Raw genomic sequence first — 27,925 nt, forward strand, 5'->3', positions numbered from 1 at the left:
CACCTTTATATACACCTCCCACACTCTTCCCCACATAAGAGCACGACCTAAACTCCATTTCTAACCTGAGAAACACCTCCCACTCTCTCTCACACACCTCTTGCCTCTCCCATTTCAAATCTTTGGAGAGAAATCTTTGAGTGAGTTTGAGAGCTATGGTTTTTGTGCTTCATCTCCAAATCTCTCTTGCTCTTCTTGATTCGAGCTTTGGTACTACATCGAGTTCTTTGTGGATTCATTACTCTTGGAGCTTCTAGCTCCTAGACGACTAGGTGTCTCTTGTGAGTCTCCAAATCTTGTGGAAGACCACAAGAAAGTTTGTATTACCCGCTTGTTTGAGCAAAGATTATCGTGTGGGCTTGACCTTTGTGGTCGGCAAAGGGAGGATTAGGGTTGAAAGAGACCCGGCTCTTTGTGGGCGCCTCAACGAGGAAGTAGGGCACCTTGGTGGTATGACCGAACCTCGGGATAAATCTTGTGTCTCTTGTGTTCTTGCTCATTGTGCTTGTTGGTGTTCGTCGTTCTCTCACCATTCCGTGAAAGATTTGTTTATATCTTTTTGGTGTGTGGATCTTGAGAAGTGCCCTTCTCAGATCTACTACTTTGAACCCTATGGATCATTTAGAACATCTCATTTCCAAAGTTAACTAGGTGAATTTCGAGATCAATTCAGTTTTACCCAGTTTGCTTCTAGTTTTTGTTGAAAAAGTTTTAACTTGCCTATTCACCCCCCCTCTAGGCAACTTTCAGCTTACCATTTACCAGATTGGTTAACTCGTCGAAATTGTTCCAAACTTTGGATCTCTTCCTTGAGCCGCCACCTGAAGAGGCAGTGGTAGATGCTGGTGGGCTCGTGGAGTCCGTAGCAGTGCCTGTTCTAGAGGCGACGAAATCCTCGAGGTCGACCGGATCTAAATGAGTGACACCAACACCCAATAAGGCTTGTCTAGCATCCATCGCCTCATTGTGGTCCTCAAGTTGTCGCTCCGCCTCCTCATCCTCTGCAGCCGGGTCAAGATCCATAGTATTGAGACCTTGACCTCGACAACGAGGACGAGGAACACACCGGTCTCCGACTCTCGGCTCTCGGCTCTCGGCTCTCGGCACCCGTCTCCGACTCCTCAACGACTGCACGGCACCCGATTTAACCGATACCTACGTTGAGGAACACACCGAAAGAATTAGGGTTAGGAGAAGGGCCCGAAGAACACACTGATAGAATCATAGAATAGGGAAAGGAGTAGGGGTCGAGGGACTCACCTTGTGCAGTCGGAGCACCGGAGACGACGGACGATGGCCGAGATCCGTGGAGCGAGGAGATTAGGGTTAGGGAGAGGACCGGGAGAGGAAGGTAAGGACAGAGAGGAAGTATAGATGTCCAAGCACGGCGCGGGCGACCGACGTGCAACTGATTCAAAGCACAGGAGACACCGGCGGACGGCGGCGAACCGCAGATCCGAGAGGGGAGAGGAGATTAGGGTTTGGGTGGAGCCGCGGAGTTGTAGAGAGCAAGCGAGCGAGGCGAGGGCGAGAGCGTAAATGCGACTGGCGAGGTGAGGGCGAGTCGGCGAGAGCTGTGTCCGTAAATGAGGCGAGGGCGAGAGCTGGGCCGCTGGGGCGCGTCGCGTGCAGCCGGTTAACCTAACCGGGCCGCCGCGTGCCTCACCCTCAGACGGGCCGGGTCGGGCCATACCCGACGGGCCGAATTCTGTGGCCCAGCCCGACACGGCGAACGGGCCGGGCTAGGCCCAGGCACGATTGAAGCCGGGCCGTGCCGGTGCTGGACCGGGCCATTTTCGTGCCGTGTCGCGGGCCACCCGGTGGGCCCGGCCCAGATGGACATCTATACGGTCGAGTACTTCCCGCCTGATGGAATTGACGTGGGGGCAGACGCAAATGAGCGTTACTTTGGCAACTAGTGTATTGTGCGCGCCATGCGTGCTTGTTGATCCGTATATTAGAATGTGTGTGAGTATATTTAAGTGGATAGAAATTGTAGCGTGGATGTATGTAAGGGCCTTCTAGGTCGAATATAGATTAGTTCCCTACACATAAGTATTGTAGGTTAGACAAATGGGAGTCTAAATCGTATAGATAACATAGGATAGTCTTGCACACAGAAACATTGTTAATTAGAGGACTAGGAAATTTCATATATATTTACTTTGATTAGTTATGCAGGAACCCCGTTAGTCACATGTACGAGAAAATTGTAATCACTATTACATCACGTAGTGGGCCAATGAAGGACCAACTAAATTAAGTGCCAATTACCTCCTTTGAGAAATCTATAAGGATTAGTAGTAATTTCCAAACTTCGTTAAACCGGGCTTCAAACCGAAAGATCCTGTCACAAAATATTATAAACATAGATCCAACTCTTTAATGCAACACGTAAACTCAATGCACAAAACAAAATTGTAATCACTATACATCATGTAGTGAGCCAATGAATAACCAACTAAATTAATTGCTAATTACTTCCTTTGCCAAATCTGTAAGAATCAGAAGTATTTTCCAACTTCGCTGCACTGGACTTCAAACCGAAAGATCCTATCACAAAGCATTTTAAACATAGATTCAACCCTCTTACACACCATTGCTGATACAATAAAAGCTGGAAAAGCATGCTTTAATTTGTGGTGGCTGTAGGAAAAAAGGAGAGAAGAATAGAGAATTAAAACTAAGTTAGATAAGTTCCAAGGGAAAATCTGAAACAAAATTTTCCAAACAATGTGAACTAAAAAACAAGAAGGCGGGTGGATACCCAGATTTGTAGGTGGGGATGAAGAAACGAAAGAAACCGAATAGATCGAAAACCCACCAAATCGGTTTCGACCTGAAGAAAAAACGAGGAGGGGAGATCCGAAACAAATTTTCCAAACAAACAAAAAAAGACAGGGAGTTAGCAGGATTTGTAGGAGGGGATTTAAAAAATTAAAAAATGCAAAGAGCCAAATAGATCAGAAACCCAGCAAATCGGATTTCCACAGGGGAAAAGGATAAGTATAGTAATAGATGCACCAAAGTGTATACGTTTCGAGGAAAGAATATTTACTTCACCTTAATCACTTCCAGAAATGGAAACGCGACGAAAACAAACCTGATTTTTTAGCAAGCCCTCCACGATCTCTCGCTGGCAAACAAAGCAATTTACTAGAACTGACGACAGAAGCAGCACAAGAAATAGGAACGATGCGGGTTCACCGGAGCGGACGACGGAGACAACAGAAGACAGAAGAACCAGGCGTGAAGAACCAAGACAGAGGGGAGGAGGGAAAGAGGAACGGAACCAGAAGAACGAGGATGAAGAGTGTCGGCTGCAAACCCGTAGAGGCGAGAGTCGTCCCACGAAGGCAAACATCAGCTAGAATAATCTAGAGATGGAAGGCCGTGGAGCAATGTAAGACGTCGATGAATGATCGTACGTGCGTTAATAATTTAGCAGACGTGGATAGCTTCTTAGGCGGCGTATCTGTTCCGCTTTAATAATATAGAAATTGGCATCAGTGAACAGTGATCGTGCGTGTCGACGTCCAGTCCATGTCTAAAACGGGAACGGGAACGACGGGACCAAACGTACCGTCTGGATCGGACAAGAGGAAGATGCATGCATGGGTCCCTCCCTCCTGCTGGGTGCTGGCGGATGCATGCTGCTACAAGGAAGAAAATAAATTATACTCCCCCCGTCCCCCGTCCACGACAGCTGCGTTCACATCACATAATACTGTACGAAACTCTGTCCCTTTTCTCCATCTCCGCGCTGCACACCAACACAGCGTATTATAAATATAGCTACCGGACCGCGCGAGCCACCACCACCACCAGACCGCCAGCCTCTCGACCTCCGCTCCGCGCGCCATGGCGGCTGGGCATGGCGAGGGCGCCGCCGTGTGCTGCATGTGCGGCGACCGCGGCCTGGCGGACGAGCTGTTCCGGTGCAGGTGCTGCCGCGCCCGCCTGCAGCACAGGTACTGCAGCCACCTGTACCCGCGGCCGGCCGCGTACAGGCAGCAGCTGTGCAGCTGGTGCCTGCGGGCGGCTGCGGCTGCCAACAAGCCCGAGGAGAAGCGGGAGACGCCCGCGTCGGACGAGAAGGCGTGCTCGCCGCCGCCCGCGGAGCTCGGCCACCCGGTGAAGAAGAAGAGGCACCGGGCCGAGGAGAGTACGCCCGGGGAGGCGGTGGCCGGGCGGAGGAAGGCGGTGGTTGGTAGCTCAGCTGGTGCGGCCAGCGGCGGCGGCAAGGGCGAGGAGGTGGTGCGGGCGGGGAAGACGCGCGTGCACAGGGCCAGGGTGCCGCGGTACAAGTACAAGCTCCTCACTGACGTCATCATCGGCTGCTAAAACTACTACAGAGGCTACAGCATCGAGAATCATGCATATACAAGAAGAAGGTGAACGAATCAGTCGGTCGATATCTAATACTCCCTCTGTGCCTTTTCTGCTTCCGTCCCACGCCGGATGAACATAAACTTAGGTGTTGTTTGATTGTCTTAAGGCCTGTTCGCTTCTCTCGGAACGACGGGCCGGAATAATTCCATGTCAAAACTATTCACTAATTTATATAGTTTTTATAAGCCGGAACATTTTCAAGTGCATTCCAAACTAACCGAACGAACCCTTAATGGAATCGGTTTCGATGGGATTAGTTGCATCTTAGATACTGTTTGGTTCAAACACTACCGGAATCCGAGGCTTTGCCGAGTGTTGTATTCTTTGCCGAGTGCCTTTTGTCGGGCACTCGGCAAAGAAGACTTTGCCGAGTGCCGCACTCGGTAAAGTTAGGCTCTCGGCAACGAGCCCCTTTACCGAGTGCTGAACACTCGGCACAGGTAGGCACTCGGCAAAGACAACTTTGCCGAGTGTCACACACTCGGCAAACGGGGCTCTCGGCAAATGGCCATCAGCGGCCGTCCCAAAGCTGACGGCCGTCAGTCTTTGCCGAGAGCCAACGGCTGGCACTCGGCAAAGAGGCTTCTTTGCCGAGTGCCACACATCTAGCACTCGGCAAAGCTCTCTTTGCCGAGTGTCATCTCCAGACACTCGGCAAAGTGTATTTTCATTTTTTTTATTTTGTCTCCCAAACTTTTTGTGGTATGTTCCTACACTATGTAGACCTACATGTATCATTTGTGGACAATTATAACATAGTTTCCATAGTTAGTAGATTTAGTTCGTTTATTTGAATTTCTTCGGAAAATTCAAATTTGAACTGCAGGTCACTCAAAACTTGGAAAACCGTGCATGAAAAAATGATATTCATGTTACTTAGCATAAGTTACGACCGATTGCAGAAGCGTACCGGAAACTTCGAGCAACATGCTCACTAAACATGGCCGTGAACTTGGCATCCACATGTTTAAAAATTGTATAAAACACAAACAAAGTCAGAAAATCATGAAACTTGTCCACGTGTCATGATATCATATGTACAGGCTGTGATAAAAATTTTAGAATGTTTGGAGAAAGTTGTGAGACACTATGTGTAGAAACCTAAGAGATTCACATGAAATCTAAGTTGTGAAACACTATGTGTAGAAAACGACGACGACCAGCAGCAGGACGACGACGACCAGCAGCAGGACGCCTCAGGTTCAGGCGGCTCTAGTTCGAGGAGCATCTACCTGCGAGGCCCCGCGAGTCTCCCGCCGCGTCCCATACTTCGGGACAGACGGCCGTTGATTCGGCCGGAAGGGGAGAGGTATGTAACTTTATGTTCTTCATTCTTGTTCATATTATGTGTTCAAAATCATAATATAAACTAATACTTTTTATTTATCACTTGGACAGGTCTTGGACGATTTTGGATTATGCTGGGGGTCATCGTCGCCCCCCCAACAACATCCTCGGCCTGCTGTGCAGGGAACACTTCCCTGGACTTGTGGAGTACGCCGGAGTGACGGGCCCAGCCTTCACCTTCGACCACTACGCCGTCGCCCCCGATGCAGTAGACCGGGACGACAGGGAATTCAATAACAAGGCGGAGCGGGTGAAGCAAGAGCTGTGGGTAAGTCTTAGTATAATATAAAATATGTCGCATTCGTTGCAAATTCTTGAAATAATATATGGATACATCGTTTTTGTATGCAGGATTTCTTCAGATGCGATGCTGGATACGAGGCTAGGGCGGATGTGGTGGCCACCACGTGCTGTAAGAAGCTCGTCGTGGACATGTACTATGTGGCCCGCATCCAGGCCATCATCACCTACCACGGCTCCGTCCTTGGGGAGAAGGTGACCAAACCTCAAGCCCGAACCATGTCGTTGACCAGGGAGCAGTACCTGCAGGTAAAGTCATGCATGTTTGGTACCAGTACTCCATGCATGAATTTTATTTTATCTTCTGATATGCACTTTATGTGTTTACTTTGCAGGTGATTCCACATTGGTGCGCCGTACATCCTCTGTGCTGGGAGCAGATGGTGGATAGGTGGTGTTCGGCTGAGTGGGACGAGGCGCACACAGCTAGCCGGGAACGGCGTTTGCAGATGCAAGGCCCCTCGCACCACCAAGGCAGCCGGAGCCTGGGCCAATATGCCGAAGCATGGGTACACCACCTTTTTTATTTAGATATATAGCACTAAGTTAGATATTATTTCTAACTATCTCGTTGGTTTTCGTTGCAGTCGGCGTCACATGGTGGCAGGCCTTGTTCCACCTTCTCGGCCTATGCTATGGCCCATAAGGGTAAGGCGACGTCCGACGTCACCTACAACCCGGATGACGGGCCCGAGGCCTACACCAACCCCGCCGTCTACAGCCGCCTCCATGACTACACCGCCATGGCGCAGGAGGTCCATGGCCCAGACTATGATCCGAGCACCGAGCCTATCGACCCCGATGTGCTCATGAGGGTCGGAGGAGGCAAGAGACATGGGCGGTACTGGATTGCCGACGGGGCAATCGACTCGTCCTCCACTCCCACTCTGTCTCAGGTGAGAGCAAGGAGCACGGGCTCGAGCCCAGCCATTCGACCTCGGCACGACAGCTCACAGCATCGCATACAGCAACTCGAGGTTAGTGCTTCTGTAACTCGTCCTTCCTTTAGTTATATACCTAGTCTTTGAGTTACTATAACGTTGGCTTGTAATATTACAGACCCAACTAGAAGAGATGGAGGCGAGGATAATGGCGGAGCGGGCGGCGGCTGATCAGAGGATGGCGGAGATGTTCCAGTACATGCAGAGCCTTGGCGCCGCACAGGGCATCGCTCCGCCACCTCCATTGTTCCCCCCAGTTGACCCTACTCTCTTCCACACTCCTGTGAGTATCAAAATTGTAGTTAGATGTTTGTAATGCATCTGGTATAACACATGCTATCTCTTCTCTGTGCAGGGCCAATCTGGGGCGGCATCCAACAACCCTCCGGAAGGGTTCAGCCCAACGCAACCCCGGCCAAACCGCCCACCTCCATGAGTCATTGTTTTAGACTTCAGAACTTATGTATAATACTTATGTTTCTGTTTGATACTTATGTGAGAGCTTGCGACGTTTGAGACTTATGTTTGTGTTTAATACTTGTGTTGAACACTTATGTTTGTGATGGATATTTATGTTTGTGGTCACGGTTTTATGTTTGTGTTGGCTATTTATGTCTGTGATGATATCTGTGATGTATATATGTGATATATATGTGATATCTTCTGTTTGTGTGGATGGAAAACAAAAAACAAATAAAAAAGGTACATACTGGTCACTTTGCCGAGTGTAACACTCGGCAAAGAGGCTCTTTGCCGAGTGTCTGGGTCATAACACTCGGCAAAGAGCACAGACCTGGGCACCGGCTTAGGTTCTTTGCCGAGTGGTATGTCGTTGGCACTCGGCAAAGAGGTCGGCTTTGCCAAGTGCCAATTGGGACACTCGGCAAAGAGCCTGACATGGGGACCCTCCCTGGCGGGCTCTTTGCCGAGTGTCCCAACTGGCACTCGGCAAAGAAGGCGGCTTTGCCGAGTGCTGCCAGGAGGACACTCGGCAAAGATATCTTCGTTGCCGAGTGTCACCGTTGACACTCGGCAAAGCCGCCGTCTCCGTCAACCGGCGCCGTGACGGTCGCTTTTCTTTGCCGAGTGCTCCCTGACACTCGGCAAAGATATTTGCCGAGTGCCCGAGAAAAAGTACTCGGCAAAGAAGTCTTTGCCGATGCACTGTTTGCCGAGCCTTCTTTGCCGAGTGTTACACTCGGCAAAGCCTTTGCCGAGTGTTTTTAAGGCTTCGCCGAGTGCTTCCGGCACTCGGCGAAGCTATTGATTCCGGTAGTGAAACGTTTCAGCTCCGGTAATAGCGCTATCAGATCCCGTAACTTGACATTTGGTTGAGTTCGTTCAAGATCGATAGCGGAGGGATCGGATATATGGCTCCATAGAACTTCGATCCCGCTTCTCTCCCACCGTTATCCGGTTTCGCCGCGGCCACTCAATCTTCTCCCTCCGCTCCGCTCCACTCCAGGTAACCAAACAAAATGAGACAACGATTACAATGTATCAGATTGCGGTGGTAGCCCACTCCATTCCCGTTACCACTCTAGGCAGTGAACCAAACAACACCTTAGTCCAAAACAACAACTTATTTGGTTCGCTTTTTAATTCACTAAAACAAAATGAGACAACGATTACAATACACATATTGCGGTCGGAGTTGGAGTGGTATCAGCTTTGTATAGCTCTTATCCGTTCCCTCCGCAACCGGTACCGTTACTGCCTCAATCAAACAAGAAGTGACACAATCTATTAGCATAGTGAATCAATAACAGAGCAGAAACGCTGAAACGAACACCACCTTAGTTTTAGTGTTCAAATAAACATTGTACTTCTACGTTGTATTACATGAGTGTATACACTTATTTTTGGTGTCATCATCCGTTCAAATAGTTTAGACCTTTAATGACACGAAAAACAAGTCTACATACCAAGATGACACAACCATACGAATATAATGATCGAAATGTACATGTTGAAAAATTTAAATTTAAATGTATTTTAATGTACTACATATGCTTAGATTTTATTTATGATATTATTGGAATTTAGCGGGCGCCTTGGCCTTGCTGTCCACAATCCGCTACCTCGACATCCGTTCGGTACCTTGCTCATGAGCGACCAACAGAGCTGTATGCCCTCCGCTCCGCGTGGGCGTGAACGCCAAACCGACCCCCCCTCTTCTCTCTTGGTGAAAACACTTTTCCAGATCAGAAGCTCCGACCGGCGGCGGCAGGTGACGCGGATGGACGGCGGCGTCGGCGACCTGCGGAGCGCCATCAATAAGTGGAACGTCATCTACCCTGTCTACCTCAACTCCAAGAAGACGGTCGCCGAGGTCCGCCGCATCGTCGCTGCCAAGGCCTGTCCGGACCCCACCTGCGTCGAGATCGCTGACTTTCGCACCTCAAAATTCCCCTTCCCCCTCAAAATTCCTCAAAATGCCGTTATCCATTAACAGTAGAGTTAGCCAAAGCCTAGCACACCTACGCGCAGACCTGCTCCCATTCCCCTTCCCCCTCGTATCGCGGTGCCCTCGCCACCGCCGCGCGCCCGCAACTGCCTCAACTCGATCCACTCGCCCCCCCGTACCCGACGCACACCATTCTCCACCTGCTGCATCTTCCCTATCGTCTCGTGGCACCCACGTCGCTGCCCACAACTCTATCCGACATTGCGTGCCACCGGCACGACAGTCATCGATCTCACGGGCACAGGGCAGTGGCAACACGACTTGATGGGAGACAATAGCAAATCCAGCTGTGCGAGGACGATGGCACCAACAACATCCCTGGTTCATCTAGATCTCTCGAAAAAATAATGATTGCCTTCCTATATTTGATCTTATTGTGAGTTACCAGATGGTTGGTGCAGGCAAGAGAGGTAGATTCAATGTGTAGAGAGCGACTTGGAGGTGCCTAACATCTTCAAGCACTGCAACATGCGCCCCAAGGTCCACACCTCCACGGTGAGTGTGTTTTAGTTTGGTTACGATTTGGGGATTTTTTTTGTTCTCTACTGTTGTTGACGATCCTTGGCTCCTGAAGGAAACGGGTGACGCCTAAGAGGGGGGGGGGTGAATTAGGACTTCTAAAACTTTTACTAAACTTGGCCACAATTAAATCCCTAGAGCAAAACCTATGCAAGAATCAAAACTAGAATGTGCAAACTAGGTTTTGTCTAAGTGTTGCTATCTCTACCGCAAAGGCTAAGTTTCAATCTACACTAAATAAGTATGACAACAAGATTGAAACTTAAATGCTTAATATAAATGCGGAATGTAAAGAGCTAAGTAGAGAAGCAAACTCTCGTGGATGACGCCGGTATTTTTACCGAGGTATCCGGAACCGCGCAAGGTCCCGACTAATCCTCGTTGGTGCCCCTACGCAAAGGGAAGCCCACGCGAGGGCCAAGCACCTCGGTCGAGTAACTCCGTAGAGAGCCGCGGGCCTTCTCCACGCGCAAGTGGTGCTCCGCTTCCGGCTCCTCTCGGACGCTCCCCGCCGTCTCCACTATCGAGCTTCCGGCCGAAACGCCGCGGGCCTCGTTCCCTCCGGTACACGGTGGCGGCCGTGACACAAACACGGTTGTCACGGTCTCGCAAGACTCTCGCCCCACTCGGTACAATTACAACGGCTCGCGCAAGAGCCGAGGGGTTGTGAGGTTTATCTAAACTCACTCAACTAATTAGGATTCACCTAGAGCAAGCGCTAAAGCGGTCTAACTAACCTAAGCACTTCGCAAAGCACCTACGCTAATCACCGAGTGATTCTATTAAGCACTTGGGTGTTTGAGCACTTGGAAATATGCACTATGTGTATTGGAATGTTGCTTGGGCTCTCACACTTGAGAATGGCCGGTTGGGGTGTTATTTATAGCCTCCACACCCTCAACTAGCCGTTGGACAGAAAGCAGCAGCTTTCTGTCGTCGGGTGCACCGGACAGTCCGGTGCACCACCGGACACTGAACAGTAGATGTCCGGTGCGCCTATGTCAGCCGACCGTTGGCGTCTGTAGCAGTCGACCGTTGGATCCGACCGTTGGATTCGACCGTTGCCGTCTGCCCGTTGGCACACCGGACAGTCCGGTGCACACCGGACAGTCCGGTGCTACAGCCCGAGAGCGTCTGCCTGCGGCCTCTCTGCGCAGACCGTCTGGTTGTCCCACCGGACAGTCCGGTGCACACCGGACAGGTACTGTGCACTGTCCGGTGCGCCACCAGGCGCTGGCTGACAGCCCTCTTCTCAGGTTTCTTTGCTGATTTCTATGGGCTTCTTTTGTTCTTGAGTCTTGGACTTCTATGCATCTTTTTATGTCTTCATTTGAGGTGTTGCATCCTCATTGCCTTGGTCCAATCCTCTTCGCATCCTGTGAACTACAAACACAAACACTAGAAACCTTATTAGTTCACGGATTGTGTTGTTCATCAAACACCAAAACTCAATTAGCCAAAAGGCCCGGGGTCCATTTTCCTTACAATCTCCCCCTTTTTGGTGATTGATGACAACACAACCAAGGCAAGCAAATAATACAAGTATTTGAATTAAAAAGTGCAATCTACTTGCTAGGATGCATGATTGTCCCCACAATGTGACATTATGGACTTAAGCCTCCCCCTAACTCCATAATTCACTTACTTCCTATTTTTGGACCAAATAACCAAAACCACTTGAAAAGTCATTTGTAGATATAAAATTTTAAATTGGTGGTGTTTGGTGTTTGATATAGTTTTCATTGCTTTGGCCCCTAAACTTCTCCCCCTTTGGCATCAACCACCGAAAAGGAAGACATTAAAAGCATGTAGGAAGTAAATAAAAGCTTGCCCTCAACAAATGATATCACTAGAAGTATATTAAATTAAGCCATGAAGGATACCACTTGTAGATCATGAAAGATACCATGAGTAGGAGTTCCTCAAAAGATTATTTCTCCTAAATGAGTATTCTCCTTTGGAAAGAGTTTTTCTCCCCCTTTAGAGATGAAGAAATACTCCCCCTGACAGAGATCCTCTACTTAGGAAAAAGCATGTGAAAATTAGAGGTGCAAGACATGATTTGAAAAGACTGACTTCCCTTATGCATAGGTAACAGAATATGAGTTAACTACTTATGCATTTTTAGCAACATGGAAGCATATGATATGAAATATAGTCTAATCAAATATTGGAGAAGACATGTAAATGATACTGAAAGTAGTCTCAAAAGATACCAATTGAAGATCAATGGCGAGCTTGAGAGACATGAGAGTTCTTGGAGATTTTGCAGTGGAAGATTGTTGTCTTTCTCAGGGGACTTCATTTTCCTTACAATGAGACTATCACATGAAATAGACTTGAAAAGGTGTTAGTCTCAAAGTGTTAGATTATAGAGTAACCTCCCCCTAAAGGTGTGCATACAAGTTTTGAATACTTGTAGGAGACATGCACTCTGATTTGATATCAAGAGGGGCAAATTATCCATAATCCTAACTTTGGCACATATAAGTTAAATGATACACTTGTAGAAATCAAAATTTTCAATTGATGCATCATTTACTATGGAGTGATATAAAAGCTATGTGCCGTGCTTAAATAAACATTTTAAGCCATGTGGGTTTGCTTAAGTATATGAATTAAAAGCAAGCAATCCTACCATATGATTTACCTAGTATGCATGATTTTGAACAAAAGTACATAACAAATGTAATACTAGGCAAGAAAGGTAAACTAGATAAAATAGATATCAATTGTAAAAACAAAGAATACAATAAAACTAGTTACCTTAGTCATGGGTGGGAAATTTGGGTCCAAAATTTTCACTAACCCACTTGGCAATAAACTTGATCCAATATGATGTATCCCATGATATACATCCCAATTTAGCCAAGTCTCCAAATTTCCCGAGGACCTTTGGTTCACTCACTTCCCTTTCGGGATCCAAACCTTCTTGGTGCTTTTCATGGTTGAAATTATCTCTTTTGGCACCCAGATGCGTTTGGCCCCCTTTCCTTCGTTGGCTTGCTTGTTGGCCTTGATTGCTATCACCTTTCCATTCTTTTTCTTCTTGATCAAATATGGTGTAGCGTCCTTTTTGTTCACCTTTTTGATGTAGGTGCTGGAGATTTTGCTTGATGGCTTTTGCTTGAGCTTTTGCCTTTGTTTATCCCCGGTCATCGCCTTGCATTGGAAAGACTTGTGGCCTTCCTTGTGGCATAGCCTACAAATCACAGTTTCTCCCTCCATAGGCTTGTTCACTCCCGCAGTGGTGTTATCCTGTGGAGGTTGGATTTGTTTGGTTTTGTCTTTCTTGTCATACAAAGCCTTGCCAAGGCGAGCCACTTCTTGCTTTAATTGTTCATTTTCCTTTGCAACCTCATCCGTACATGTCTCTATAACAATATTCTCAACAGCGACTTGGTTGCAGGTGTTAGAATCATCAATTAAATCAAAGCAGGAAGTAGAAGCATCTTTCTTAATTATTTCAGATATTTCAACTAAAGATGCTGCTGGGGTGCTACCAATGCTTTCTAGCTTAGTAGTTAGCTCATTATTGTGTATGCTAAGAATTTCCATTTTCTCTAGCAAATTTTCAATAGCTTCTTGGGAGCTAGCTAACTTAGCCTTAAGTTTTTCATTCTTTTTAATAAGGCTATCATCGGTAGCAGTGGATGGAGCACTAGATTCTAACAGCTCAATTTTAGTTGATAGCTCACTATTTAAGTTTGCAAAAGTTTCAAATTTTTCTAGCAAACCTTTGTAATCATTTTGAGAGCTAACCAACTTATTTTTCAAATTTTTAAGTTGAGCTTTTTGCTTAGTGCAAACATCCTGAAAAAATTCTACGGCTTCTGCAAGCTCATCTAGAGAGGCCTTTCCCTCACCTTCATCATCACTACTACTTTCATCACTAGAGGATGGAATGCTTTTGTTACCTCTTGCCATAAGGCATTTGTGTGATGTCCGTGATGATCGTGACGAGGACCGGTGGCTGCGCGTCCTTGGAGATTCATCTTCACTTGAAGAGTCATCCCAAGTTCTAACACTTGTGAGCGCCTTGCCTTTGCTCCTCTCCTTTTTGGGTTTGGCCATATTTGGACAGTTGTCCCTGAAGTGGCCCTTTTCCCCACATGCGAAGCATCCTCTCTTCCTTTGCTTTTTCCTGTCAATGTTAAAGAGAAGATCCTCGACCTGCAGGGGCACACCCATTAGATTAATCTTGCGGATCATCCTCATTACCTTTCCGACGTGTCGGATTGTTTCTTCGTCCTCGGAGGATGATGTGCATGGTTGATTATCTTCATCATCATCACTTTCTTCTTCTTCTTCTTCTTCGCTTGAGGAACTTGGAGTGGGAGCCTTCTTTTTGCCCTTCCTTTCATCACATGCAAAAGCATATGGCTTTGAGGAAGTTGGCTCCTCTCCCCGACTCATTTTTCGCGACATCTCAAAGGCCGCGATTTTCCCAATCACAATGGTCGGGGTCATGTTGCTCAAGTCCTCCATGTTGTGAAGGATGGTGATGATGCTCCCATATTTTTGTTGTGGTAGCAGGGAGATAATCTTCCTCACAATGTCCGCATCACCTAGCTTATTAATGCCAATAGAGTTGAGCTCATTGATTATTAGATTCAAACGAGAATACATGTCTCTAACAAGCTCATCATCTTTCATAGCAAAAGAATTATACTCATTTAAGACTAGGCAATGTTTTTGCTCACGGACATTGGATGTGCCGTCATGGAGCTCATGCAATTTTAGCCAAATCTCATTAGCAGTTTTCAGAGTAAATACTTGATTGAAAATATCCATGCTAAGAGATTCATACAAGCAATTTTTGGCTCTAGCATTTAAATGGATTTCTTTTTCCTCACTCGTGGTGGGTTTCTCGGGATTCTTGAGGGGTTTCATCCCGTCACGAGTGACTCTCCAAACACCTAGATCAACGGCCTCTAGGTAGCAAGCCATTCTAGCACTATAATATGGGAAATTAGTGCCGTCGAAGTGTGGTGGCCTATGGGTATCCATCCCTTCCTCTAAAAAGCGTCAGCTCTTTTAGCGGTGAAGCTAAAACGTTTCAAATGAGCCAAACCGGGCTCTGATACCAATTGAAGGAAACGGGTGACGCCTAAGAGGGGGGGGGGGTGAATTAGGACTTCTAAAACTTTTACTAAACTTGGCCACAATTAAATCCCTAGAGCAAAACCTATGCAAGAATCAAAACTAGAATGTGCAAACTAGGTTTTGTCTAAGTGTTGCTATCTCTACCGCAAAGGCTAAGTTTCAATCTACACTAAATAAGTATGACAACAAGATTGAAACTTAAATGCTTAATATAAATGCGGAATGTAAAGAGCTAAGTAGAGAAGCAAACTCTCGTGGATGACGCCGGTATTTTTACCGAGGTATCCGGAACCGCGCAAGGTCCCGACTAATCCTCGTTGGTGCCCCTACGCAAAGGGAAGCCCACGCGAGGGCCAAGCACCTCGGTCGAGTAACTCCGTAGAGAGCCGCGGGCCTTCTCCACGCGCAAGTGGTGCTCCGCTTCCGGCTCCTCTCGGACGCTCCCCGCCATCTCCACTATCGAGCTTCCGGCCGAAACGCCGCGGGCCTCGTTCCCTCCGGTACACGGTGGCGGCCGTGACACAAACACGGTTGTCACGGTCTCGCAAGACTCTCGCCCCACTCGGTACAATTACAACGGCTCGCGCAAGAGCCGAGGGGTTGTGAGGTTTATCTAAACTCACTCAACTAATTAGGATTCACCTAGAGCAAGCGCTAAAGCGGTCTAACTAACCTAAGCACTTCGCAAAGCACCTACGCTAATCACCGAGTGATTCTATTAAGCACTTGGGTGTTTGAGCACTTGGAAATATGCACTATGTGTATTGGAATGTTGCTTGGGCTCTCACACTTGAGAATGGCCGGTTGGGGTGTTATTTATAGCCTCCACACCCTCAACTAGCCGTTGGACAGAAAGCAGCAGCTTTCTGTCGTCGGGTGCACCGGACAGTCCGGTGCACCACCGGACACTGAACAGTAGATGTCCGGTGCGCCTATGTCAGCCGACCGTTGGCGTCTGTAGCAGTCGACCGTTGGATCCGACCGTTGGATTCGACCGTTGCCGTCTGCCCGTTGGCACACCGGACAGTCCGGTGCTACAGCCCGAGAGCGCCTGCCTGCGGCCTCTCTGCGCAGACCGTCCGGTTGTCCCACCGGACAGTCCGGTGCACACCGGACAGGTACTGTGCACTGTCCGGTGCGCCACCAGGCGCTGGCTGACAGCCCTCTTCTCAGGTTTCTTTGCTGATTTCTATGGGCTTCTTTTGTTCTTGAGTCTTGGACTTCTATGCATCTTTTTATGTCTTCATTTGAGGTGTTGCATCCTCATTGCCTTGGTCCAATCCTCTTCGCATCCTGTGAACTACAAACACAAACACTAGAAACCTTATTAGTTCACGGATTGTGTTGTTCATCAAACACCAAAACTCAATTAGCCAAAAGGCCCGGGGTCCATTTTCCTTACAGCTCCTTTCCAGCCTTCATAACACTATCACTAGCTTTGTAATCAAGGAGGAATGGAGGATCATCACGTAAGGTGATGATTATTTATAGCTAGTAATTGGAGTTGGCGACTTTTAACAGTGACATCAAGTGGAAAAACGTTAAATTTTTATATTAAAGGATGGGATAAAGCTAAGGATGTGAAACATACTCAGTTCTAATGTCAACTTCTTTACTTTTGATCCATGGATAAACGATGTTAGGAACCAAATCAGGCTTATTACTTAACAACTCTTCATGCTTGTATATTTGTTCCTCCATATTTTTTTCTTTATTTGATGAAGTTTCTCATATACTATGAATATTAGATATAATTAGTTTGTTTCGTGGGAAACATGGAGCACAATAATTTTCAGCAACAATAGTGTAATTATCACTAGTGATGTCTCTTGGTTTAGCCTGGCTTGATATTTCAGTGTAAGAGGGACAATGCAATTCAGTGCAAGAGAGATGCCAAAGAGAAGTAATTTTGATTAATTATAGATACTATGCACAAACTTATAATACTTGATATTCTAGGCTACGTAATACGATTTAATGGTCTGGCTCTATCTTGCAACACGATTCGCTTGTTTGCAGCAATACACTTCTTTTGATTCCATGGATGGGATGTGATTGGAAAAAATTAAGAAGAAGTTTGACTTGTTTGGGATTTAAACCCACCCAATCCCACTCAATCCACATGGATTGAGAGCTAACCGAACAAGCCCTAAGGCCTTGTTCAGTTAATCCCGTTACTGAAAGGGAAATGTGCCCTTGGGCCATTTCTAAGTATTTTGGTGATTGAGTGCCAACACAAGTGCTTAAATGTGAATTTATGCTCATGGATGGACAAAGTGCAAATCAAGAGTAAAGGTATGTTTCTAAGCCTTAGTACATTGGTTTTGTGTACTAATATACTTGTCTAAGTGTTAGAAACAGAAAGAAGAAGAAAAGAGAAGAGATGGCTGTGTACAGCCAAGAGGCTATTTCGGTCTGGGGCACCGGACTGTCCGGTGGTGCACCGGACAGTGTCCGGTGGTGCACCGGACAGTGTCCGGTGCGCCAGGCTGCCTCGAGCGAAGTGGCCGCTCTTGGGAATTCGCCGACGGCGTATGGCTATAATTCACCGGACTGTCCGGTGTGCACCGGACTGTTCGGTGAGCCAACGGTCGGCCGGGCCAACGGTCGGCCGCGCGATCTGCGCGCGACACGTGGCCGAGCCAACGGTCGGAAGGGGGAACCGGACTGTCCGGTGTGCACCGGACATGTCCGGTGCGCCAACGGCTCCCAGATCTGCAACGGTCGACTGCACTGTTTAAGGAAGGAAATCGGGCACCGGACAGTGTCCGGTGTGCACAGGACTGTCCGGTGCGCCCGACGACAGAAGGCAAGGATGGCCTTCCAGATTTGTTCTCAACGGCTCCTAGATCCCTTGGGGCTATAAAAGGGACCCCTAGGCGCATGGAGGAGAACACCAAGCATTCCTACAACATTCCTAAGCACCAAGACATCGATCTCGCGCATTCGTTTCATTGTGATAGCATATAGAGCTCTTGTGGAGTTGTGAACTCTTTGAGTTGTGTTGCGAGCTCTTGTTGCGACTTGTGTGCGTGTTGTTGCTCTGATCTTTTGAAGTCTTGTGTGCGTTGCTCATTCCCCCTTGCTCTGTGTTTCTCTGTGAACTTCAATTGTAAGGGCGAGAGGCTCCAAGTTGTGGAGATTCCTCGCAAACGGGATTGAGAAAAAGCAAGCAAAACACCGTGGTATTCAAGTGGGTCTTTGGACCGCTTGAGAGGGGTTGATTGCAACCCTCGTCCGTTGGGACGCCACAACGTGGAGTAGGCAAGCGTTGGTCTTGGCCGAACCACGGGATAAACCACTGTGTCATCCCTGTGTTTGATTTCTTGTGGTATTGTGTTTTGTTGAGACTCCTCTCTAGCCACTTGGCGATTATTGTGCTAACACTTAACAAGTTTTTGTGGCGATAAGTTTAAGTTTCACAGGATCACCTATTCACCCCCCCTCTAGGCGCTCTCAATTGGTATCAGAGCCGTTCTCTTCAAGAAGGGACTAATCGCCCGAAGAGATGGATCCTAAGGGGAAGGGAATCGTGATCAACGACAAGGAGAAGGAGTCCTTCGTCAACGAGCCGAAGGATGACAAGCCTACTGACTCGGGCTCGGGCCACAAGCGCAAAGACGGGAAGAATAAGAAGACAAGGCGCATCAAGGAGATCGTCTACTACGACAATAGTGATGAGTCTACCTCTTCCCAAAAGGACGACGACAACGACTACAGGAAGACGGTCAATTCGAACTTTTCATTTGATTATTCTCGTATTCCACATAGTTCGAATTCGCATTTGCTTTCCATTCCTCTTGGCAAACCTCCACACTTCGATGGGGAAGACTACGGATTTTGGAGTCACAAAATGCGTAGTCACTTATTCTCTCTCCATCCAAGCATATGGGAGATTGTAGAGAATGGAATGAAATTTGATAGCTCGGATAGCCCTATGCTTATAAATGAACAAATCCATAGAAATGCACAAGCTACTACTGTTCTATTAGCATCTTTGTGCAGGGAAGAGTACAATAAGGTGAGCGGCTTGGACAACGCCAAGCAGATATGGGACACCCTCAAAATCTCTCACGAGGGGAACGACATCACCATGCTCACTAAAATGGAGTTGGTGGAGGGCGAGCTTGGACGATTCGCAATGATAAGGGGAGAGGAGCCAACCCAAACTTACAACCGGCTCAAGACCCTTATCAACAAAATAAGGAGCTACGGAAGCACGCGATGGACGGACCACGACGTCGTCCGCCTAATGCTAAGGTCCTTTACCGTTCTTGATCCTCATCTCGTAAACAATATTCGTGAGAATCCCAGGTACACGATGATGACGCCCGAGGAGGTACTCGGAAAATTCGTAAGCGGGCGGATGATGATCAAGGAGGCGAGATACGTCGACGACGCTCTAAACGGTCCAATCAATGAGCCTCAACCTCTTGCTCTCAAGGCAACAAGAAGCAAGGAAATGCTACCTAGCAAGGTGGCACAAATTGAGGCGGCCGGACTTAATGATGAAGAGATGGCTCTCATCATCAAGAGATTCAAGACGGCACTAAAAGGCCGCAAGGGGCAACCAAGCAAGACCAAGACAAAGGGGAAGCGCTCATGCTTCAAATGTGGTAAGCTTGGTCATTTTATTGCTAACTGTCCCGACAATGATAGTGATCAGGATCAAGGGAACAAGAGGGAGAAGAAGAAGAACTATAAGAAGGCAAAGGGCGAGGCGCATGTAGGCAAGGAGTGGGACTCGGACTGCTCCTCTTCCGACTCCGACAATGAAGGACTCGCCGCCACCGCCTTCAACAAGTCATCCCTCTTCCCCAACGAGCGTCACACATGCCTTATGGCAAGGGAGAAGAAGGTGAGTACTCGAGACTCCACTTATGCTTCTTCTAGTGATAATGAGTCTAGTGATGATGATGACATAGATTATTCATGCTTGTTCAAGGGCTTAGATAGATCTAAGATAGATAAAATTAATGAATTGATTGATGCCTTGAATGATAAGAATAGGCTTTTAGAAAAGCAAGAGGATTTGTTGTATGAAGAACATGACAAATTTGTAGAAGCACAAAAATCACTTGCATTAGAGATTAAGAGAAATGAAATGCTTTCTTTTGAACTATCTACTTGTCATGAAACCATTTCTACTTTAAAAAGTGTCAACAATGATTTAAATGCTAAATTAGAAGTAGCAAATAAATCTAATTCTTGTGTAGAACATGTTGTAATTTGTACTAGGTGTAAAGATTTTGACATTGATGCTTGCAGTAAACACCTAGTTTCAATTTCCAAGCTTAATGATGAGTTGGCTAGTCTTAATGCTCAACTTAAGACTAGCAAGAATGATTTCGATAAGCTAAAATTTGCAAGGGATGCCTACACGATTGGTAGACACCCCTCAATTAAGGATGGACTTGGCTTCAAGAGGGAAGCCAAGAACTTAACAAGCCATAAGGCTCCTATCTCCACCAAGGAGAAAGGGAAGGCTCCTATGGCTAGTAGTACTAAAAGGAACCATGCTTTTATGTATCATGATAGGAGACAAACTAGAAATGCTTATAGGAATTATAACACTTATGATGATTTTGACTCTCATGCCATGTTTGCGTCTAGTTCTTCTTATGTGCATGATAGAAATGTTGGTAGGAGAAATGTTGTTCATAATATGCCTAGGAAAAATGTTGTTAATGTTCCTAGGAAAGTTAATGAGCCTTCTACAATATATCATGCTTTGAATGCTTCCTTTGCAATTTGTAGAAAGGATAGAAAGGTGATTGCTAGGAAGTTAGGGGCAAAATGCAAGGGTGATAAAACTTGCATTTGGATCCCTAAGGAAATTGTGACTAACCTTGTAGGACCCAACAAGAGTTGGGTACCTAAGTCCCAAGCCTAAATTTGCCTTGCAGGTTTATGCATCCGGGGGTTCAAGCTAGATTATTGATAGCGGATGCACAAACCATATGACGGGGGAGAAGAAGATGTTCACCTCCTACGTCAAGAATAAGGATTCCCATGATTCAATTATATTCGGTGATGGGAATCAAGGCAAGGTAAAAGGGTTAGGTAAAATTGCAATTTCTAATGAGCACTCTATCTCTAATGTGTTTTTAGTAGAGTCTCTTGGATATAATTTGCTATCTGTTAGTCAATTATGCAACATGGGGTATAACTGTCTATTTACAAATGTAGATGTGTCTGTCTTTAGAAGAAGTGATGGTTCACTGGCTTTTAAGGGTGTATTAGACGGCAAACTTTATTTAGTTAATTTTGCAAAAGAAGAGGCCGGTCTAGATGCATGCTTAATAGCTAAGACTAGCATGGGCTGGCTGTGGCATCGCCGCTTAGCACATGTGGGGATGAAGAACCTTCACAAGCTTCTAAAGGGAGAACACGTGATAGGTTTGACTAACGTGCAATTCGAAAAAGATAGACCTTGTGCAGCTTGTCAAGTAGGTAAACAAGTGGGAGGAGCGCATCACAGCAAGAATGTGATGACCACTTCAAGACCCCTGGAGCTGCTGCATATGGACCTCTTCGGACCCATCGCCTATCTGAGCATAGGAGGAAGTAAGTATGGTTTAGTTATTGTTGATGACTTTTCCCGCTTCACTTGGGTGTTCTTTTTGCAGGATAAGTCTGAAACCCAAGGGACCCTCAAGCGCTTCCTAAGGATAGCTCAAAATGAGTTTGAGCTCAAGGTGAAGAAGATAAGAAGCGACAACGGGTCCGAGTTCAAGAACCTTCAAGTGGAGGAGTTCCTTGAGGAGGAAGGGATCAAGCACGAGTTCTCCGCTCCCTACACACCACAGCAAAATGGTGTGGTAGAGAGGAAGAACAGGACGCTAATCGATATGGCGAGGACAATGCTTGGAGAGTTCAAGACCCCCGAGTGCTTTTGGTCGGAAGCCGTGAACACGGCTTGTCACGCCATCAACAGGGTCTACCTTCACCGCCTCCTCAAGAAGACGTCGTATGAGCTTCTAACCGGTAACAAACCCAATGTATCTTACTTTCGTGTATTTGGGAGCAAATGCTACATTCTAGTGAAGAAGGGTAGAAATTCTAAGTTTGCTCCCAAAGCTGTAGAAGGGTTTTTGTTAGGTTACGACTCAAATACAAAGGCGTATAGAGTCTTCAACAAATCATTGGGTTTGGTTGAAGTCTCTAGCGACGTTGTATTTGATGAGACTAATGGCTCTCCAAGAGAGCAAGTTGTTGATTGTGATGATGTAGATGAAGAAGATGTTCCGACGGCAGCTATACGAACCATGGCGATTGGAGAAGTGCGGCCACAGGAACAAGATGGACGAGATCAACCTTCTTCCTCAACAACGGTGCAACCCCCAACTCAAGACGATGAACAGGTTCATCAACAGGAGGTGTGTGATCAAGGGGGAGCACAAGATGATCATGTGATGGAGGAAGAAGCGCAACCGGCACCTCCAACCCAAGTTCGAGCGATGATTCAAAGGGATCATCCCGTCGATCAAATTCTGGGTGATATTAGCAAGGGAGTAACTACTCGATCTCGATTAGTTAATTTTTGTGAGCATTACTCCTTTGTCTCTTCTATTGAGCCTTTCAGGGTAGAAGAGGCCTTGCTAGATCCGGACTGGGTGTTGGCCATGCAGGAGGAACTCAACAACTTCAAGCGCAATGAAGTTTGGACACTGGTGCCTCGTCCCAAGCAAAACGTTGTGGGAACCAAGTGGGTGTTCCGCAACAAACAGGATGAGCACGGAGTGGTGACGAGGAACAAGGCTCGACTTGTGGCAAAAGGTTATGCCCAAGTCGCAGGTTTGGACTTTGAGGAGACGTTTGCTCCTGTGGCTAGGCTAGAATCAATTCGCATCTTGCTAGCATATGCCGCTCACCATTCTTTCAGGTTGTACCAAATGGATGTGAAGAGCGCTTTCCTCAACGGGCCGATCAAGGAGGAGGTGTACGTGGAGCAACCCCCTGGCTTCGAGGATGAACGGTACCCCGACCACGTGTGTAAGCTCTCTAAGGCGCTCTATGGACTTAAGCAAGCCCCAAGAGCATGGTATGAATGCCTTAGAGACTTTTTACTTGCTAATGCTTTCAAGGTTGGGAAAGCCGATCCAACTCTGTTCACTAAGACATGTGATGGTGATTTGTTTGTGTGCCAAATTTATGTCGATGACATAATATTTGGTTCTACTAACCAAAAGTCTTGTGAAGAGTTTAGCAGGGTAATGACGCAGAAATTCGAGATGTCGATGATGGGCGAGTTGAACTACTTCCTTGGGTTCCAAGTGAAGCAACTCAAGGATGGCACCTTCATCTCCCAAACGAAGTACACGCAAGATCTGCTAAAGCGGTTTGGGATGAAGGACGCCAAGCCCGCAAAGACTCCGATGGGGACCGACGGACACACCGACCTCAACAAAGGAGGTAAGTCCGTTGATCAAAAAGCATACCGGTCAATGATAGGTTCTTTGCTTTACTTATGTGCTAGTAGACCGGATATTATGCTTAGCGTATGCATGTGTGCTAGATTTCAATCCGATCCTAAGGAGTGTCACTTAGTAGCGGTGAAGCGAATTCTAAGATATTTGGTTGCTACGCCTTGCTTCGGGCTCTGGTATCCAAAAGGGTCTACCTTTGACTTGGTTGGATACTCAGATTCCGACTATGCTGGATGTAAGGTCGATAGGAAGAGTACATCGGGGACGTGCCAATTCTTAGGAAGGTCCCTGGTGTCGTGGAACTCTAAGAAACAAACTTCCGTTGCCCTATCCACCGCTGAGGCCGAGTATGTTGCCGCAGGACAGTGTTGCGCGCAACTACTTTGGATGAGGCAAACCCTCCGGGACTTTGGCTACAATCTGAGCAAAGTCCCACTCCTATGTGACAATGAGAGTGCTATTCGCATGGCGGAAAATCCTGTTGAGCACAGCCGCACAAAGCACATAGACATCCGGCATCACTTTTTGAGAGATCACCAGCAAAAGGGAGATATCGAAGTGTTTCATGTTAGCACCGAAATCCAGCTAGCCGATATCTTTACCAAGCCTCTAGATGAGAAGACCTTTTGCAGGTTGCGTAGTGAGCTAAATGTCTTAGATTCGCGGAACCTGGATTGATTTATAGCATACATGTGTTTATGCCTTGATCATGTTCCTTTTTGCATTTTGTTGTTTATTGTGGTGCTCAAGTTGTACACACACTCCCTGGACCTCACAAGTCCGTTGCAAAGTGATGCACAGTTTTAGGGGGAGACGTGTTGCAACTTGACCCTTTGAGACTAACCATTTGTTTGAGTTTGATTGTTTTAGTCTCAAAGAAGGTTTGAAAGGGAAAGGTGGACTTGGACCGTGAAAGACTTCCACTGCACTCCGATGAAAAGAGTAATTTCTCCAAGTTCATCTTTTAACTCTTATTGCCTATTTGCTCTTAATTGAAGATTTTGGTGAGGCAATGGGGTTAAAGGGCCAAGATTGATCCCGTTTTGGTGCTTGATGCCAAAGGGGGAGAAAATAAAGGCCAAAGTGATAAATGGATCAGCTACCACTTGAGAGATTTTGAAAACAGTAGAATAGAGCTTTTGGTTTGTCAAATCTCTTTTGTTGTCTCTCTTGTCAAAAGTTGGCTTCTTGTGGGGAGAAGTATTGATTATGGGAAATAGGGGGAGTTTTTGGAATCTTGAATCAATTTTCTTTGGAAAACCTCTCTTTATGTCTCTACAAGTGGATTTGACTTAGAGATAGGATTTTGAGTTTGATTTGCAAAAACAAACCAAGTGGTGGCAAAGGATGATCCATATATGCCAAATTGAATCAAAATGAATTTGAGTTTTTATTTGAAGTGATATTGCACTTGTTCTAGTTGCTTTATGTTGTGTTGGCATAAATCACCAAAAAGGGGGAGATTGAAAGGGAAATGTGCCCTTGGGCCATTTCTAAGTATTTTGGTGATTGAGTGCCATCACAAGTGCTTAAATGTGAATTTATGCTCATGGATGGACAAAGTGCAAATCAAGAGTAAAGGTATGTTTCTAAGCCTTAGTACATTGGTTTTGTGTACTAATATACTTGTCTAAGTGTTAGAAACAGAAAGAAGAAGAAAAGAGAAGAGATGGCTGTGTACAGCCAAGAGGCTGTTTCGGTCTGGTGCACCGGACAGTGTCCGGTGCGCCAGGCTGCCTCGAGCGAAGTGGCCGCTCTCGGGAATTCACCGACGGCGTACGGCTATAATTCACCGGACTGTCCGGTGTGCACCGGACTGTCCGGTGAGCCAACGGTCGGCCGGGCCAACGGTCGGCCGCGCGATCTGCGCGCGACACGTGGCCGAGCCAACGGTCGGAAGGGGGCACCGGACTGTCCGGTGTGCACCAGACATGTCCGGTGCGCCAACGGCTCCCAGATCTACAACGGTCGACTGCACTGTTTAAGGAAGGAAATCGGGCACCGGACAGTGTCCGGTGTGCACCGGACTGTCCGGTGCGCCCGACGACAGAAGGCAAGGATGGCCTTCCAGATTTGTTCTCAACGGCTCCTAGCTCCCTTGGGGCTATAAAAGGGACCCCTAGGCGCATGGAGGAGAACACCAAGCATTCCTACAACATTCCTAAGCACCAAGACATCGATCTCGCGCATTCGTTTCATTGTGATAGCATATAGAGCTCTTGTGGAGTTGTGAACTCTTTGAGTTGTGTTGCGAGCTCTTGTTGCGACTTGTGTGCGTGTTGTTGCTCTGATCTTTTGAAGTCTTGTGTGCGTTGCTCATTCCCCCTTGCTCTGTGTTTCTCTGTGAACTTCAATTGTAAGGGCGAGAGGCTCCAAGTTGTGGAGATTCCTCGCAAACGGGATTGAGAAAAAGCAAGCAAAACACTGTGGTATTCAAGTGGGTCTTTGGACCGCTTGAGAGGGGTTGATTGCAACCCTCGTCCGTTGGGATGCCACAACATGGAGTAGGCAAGCGTTGGTCTTGGCCGAACCACGGGATAAACCACTGTGTCATCCCTGTGTTTGATTTCTTGTGGTATTGTGTTTTGTTGAGACTCCTCTCTAGCCACTTGGCGATTATTGTGCTAACACTTAACAAGTTTTTGTGGCGATAAGTTTAAGTTTCACAGGATCACCTATTCACCCCCCCTCTAGGCACTCTCAGTTACCCATGAATTGGATGAGATTAGAAAAAATTAAGAAGTTTGACTTGCTTGGGATTTAAACCGACGCTGGCTTCCACCGGGCCGCCAAGGCCATCGATCGGCAGATCGCGACGGCCGCGGCGTATCACCACCACACGGAGCAGGGTGACGGAAAGGCTATCCTTGTCTTGCGTGTTGGCGGCCGCACGTCCGACGCCACCATCTTTGAAAGTCGCCTAGAGGGGGGGGGTTGATAGGCGAATCCTGACATTTATAAACTTAAGCACACACTACAAGCGGGGATTAGCGTTAGAATTAAAGTCAAGTCCGAGAGAGGGGGGGAAAACAAATCAAATGGAAATCAAACGAATGAACACAGTGATTTGTTTTACCGAGGTTCGGTTCTAAAGAACCTAGTCCCCGTTGAGGTGGTCACAAAGACCGGGTCTCTTTCAACCTTTTCCCTCTCTCAAACGGTCACTTAGACCGAGTGAGCCTTCTTCCTTAATCTCATGGGTCACTTAGACCCCGCAAGGACCACCACACAATTGGTGTCTTTTGCCTTGCTTACAAAGCACTTGAGAGTAAGAATTGAAAAGAAAAAGAAGGCCAAGCCAAGCAAACAAGAGCAACAAAGGAACACAAGAGATCCTCTCACAAGTCCTAATGCACTATAGTTGATTTGGGGACTTTGAGTGGATCGATCGCTTTGATTGTGTCTTTGAGTGGAGTCTATTGCTCTTGTATTGAATGCAATGTTCAGAATGCTTGGGTGCTTGGTGTTGTGGTGGCTGGGGGGTATTTATAGCCCTCAACCACCAAAAGGCCGTTGGGGAAGGCTGCTGTCGATGGGCGCACCGGACAGTCCGGTGCGCCACCGGACAGGCACTGTAGGCTGTCCGGTGCGCCGCCACGTCACCCAACCGTTAGGGTTCAGAGCGAAGTCGACCGTTGGAGCTTTGTCTCCTTGCGGCACCAGACAGTCCGGTGTCACACCGGACAGTCCGATGCCCCTCTGACTTCCTGCTCTGACTTCTGCGTTGCACTGTAGCTGCACTGTTCACCTTTGTAGAGTCGACCGTTGCGCGAGTTAGCCATTGCCCGCTGGCACACCGGACAGTCCGGTGAATTTTAGCGGAACGCGCCTGCGAAAACCCGAGAGCGGCTGTTTGGACTCTATACAGTCCTGGTGCACTGGACACTGCCCGGTGGCGCACCGAACAGTCCAGTGCGCCAGACCACAGCACACTTGGTTTCTTTTGCTCCTTTGAATTTGATCCCTAACTTGAATATTTTTTGGTTTGTGTTGAACCTTTATGCACCTGTAGAACGTGTATTCTAGAGCAGACTAGTTAGTCCATATATTTGTGTTGGGCATTCAACCACCAAAATTAATTGTGGGAAAAGATTAACCCTATTTCCCTTTCAATCTTCAAGTTCATCGATGGCGAGGCTCGCTACGTCGCGGCGCATGATGATATCTACTTGGGAGGCAAGTAGTTAAGCTCGATGACGGATCAATACCTTGTAGTGTACTACTACTATAGTACTTGCTTGCTGGCATGCCATCGCAGGTGACGACTTCACGACGCGGATCGTCGACTACATGGCAGAGCTCATCAAGGAGCAACACCAGTGGGACATCAGGCAGGACGCGGAGGCGCTGTGCAGGCTAAGGGTGGCTGCGAGCACGCTAAGAAGGCATTGAGCGACCAGGAAGAGGCGATGGTGCAGATACAT

The 27,925-nt window shown here is 47.3% G+C and overlaps 1 protein-coding gene and 1 pseudogene across 1 annotated transcript; both read left to right on the plus strand.

Moving 5' to 3' along the window:
- Positions 1 to 27,925, plus strand: part of LOC118473589 (signal recognition particle 19 kDa protein-like) — a 100,004-nt pseudogene that overhangs the window by 42,834 nt on the left and 29,245 nt on the right.
- On the plus strand, positions 3,824 to 5,701 carry LOC109942911 (uncharacterized). The gene is made up of 2 exons (XM_020545478.3): positions 3,824 to 4,394; positions 5,539 to 5,701. The coding sequence occupies exon 1, from the start codon at positions 3,862 to 3,864 to the stop codon at positions 4,342 to 4,344; it is 483 nt and encodes a 160-aa protein (XP_020401067.1). The 5' UTR covers positions 3,824 to 3,861; the 3' UTR covers positions 4,345 to 4,394; positions 5,539 to 5,701.

This window comes from Zea mays, chromosome 10 (assembly GCF_902167145.1).
Source record: "Zea mays cultivar B73 chromosome 10, Zm-B73-REFERENCE-NAM-5.0, whole genome shotgun sequence".
Lineage (NCBI taxonomy): Eukaryota > Viridiplantae > Streptophyta > Magnoliopsida > Poales > Poaceae > Zea > Zea mays.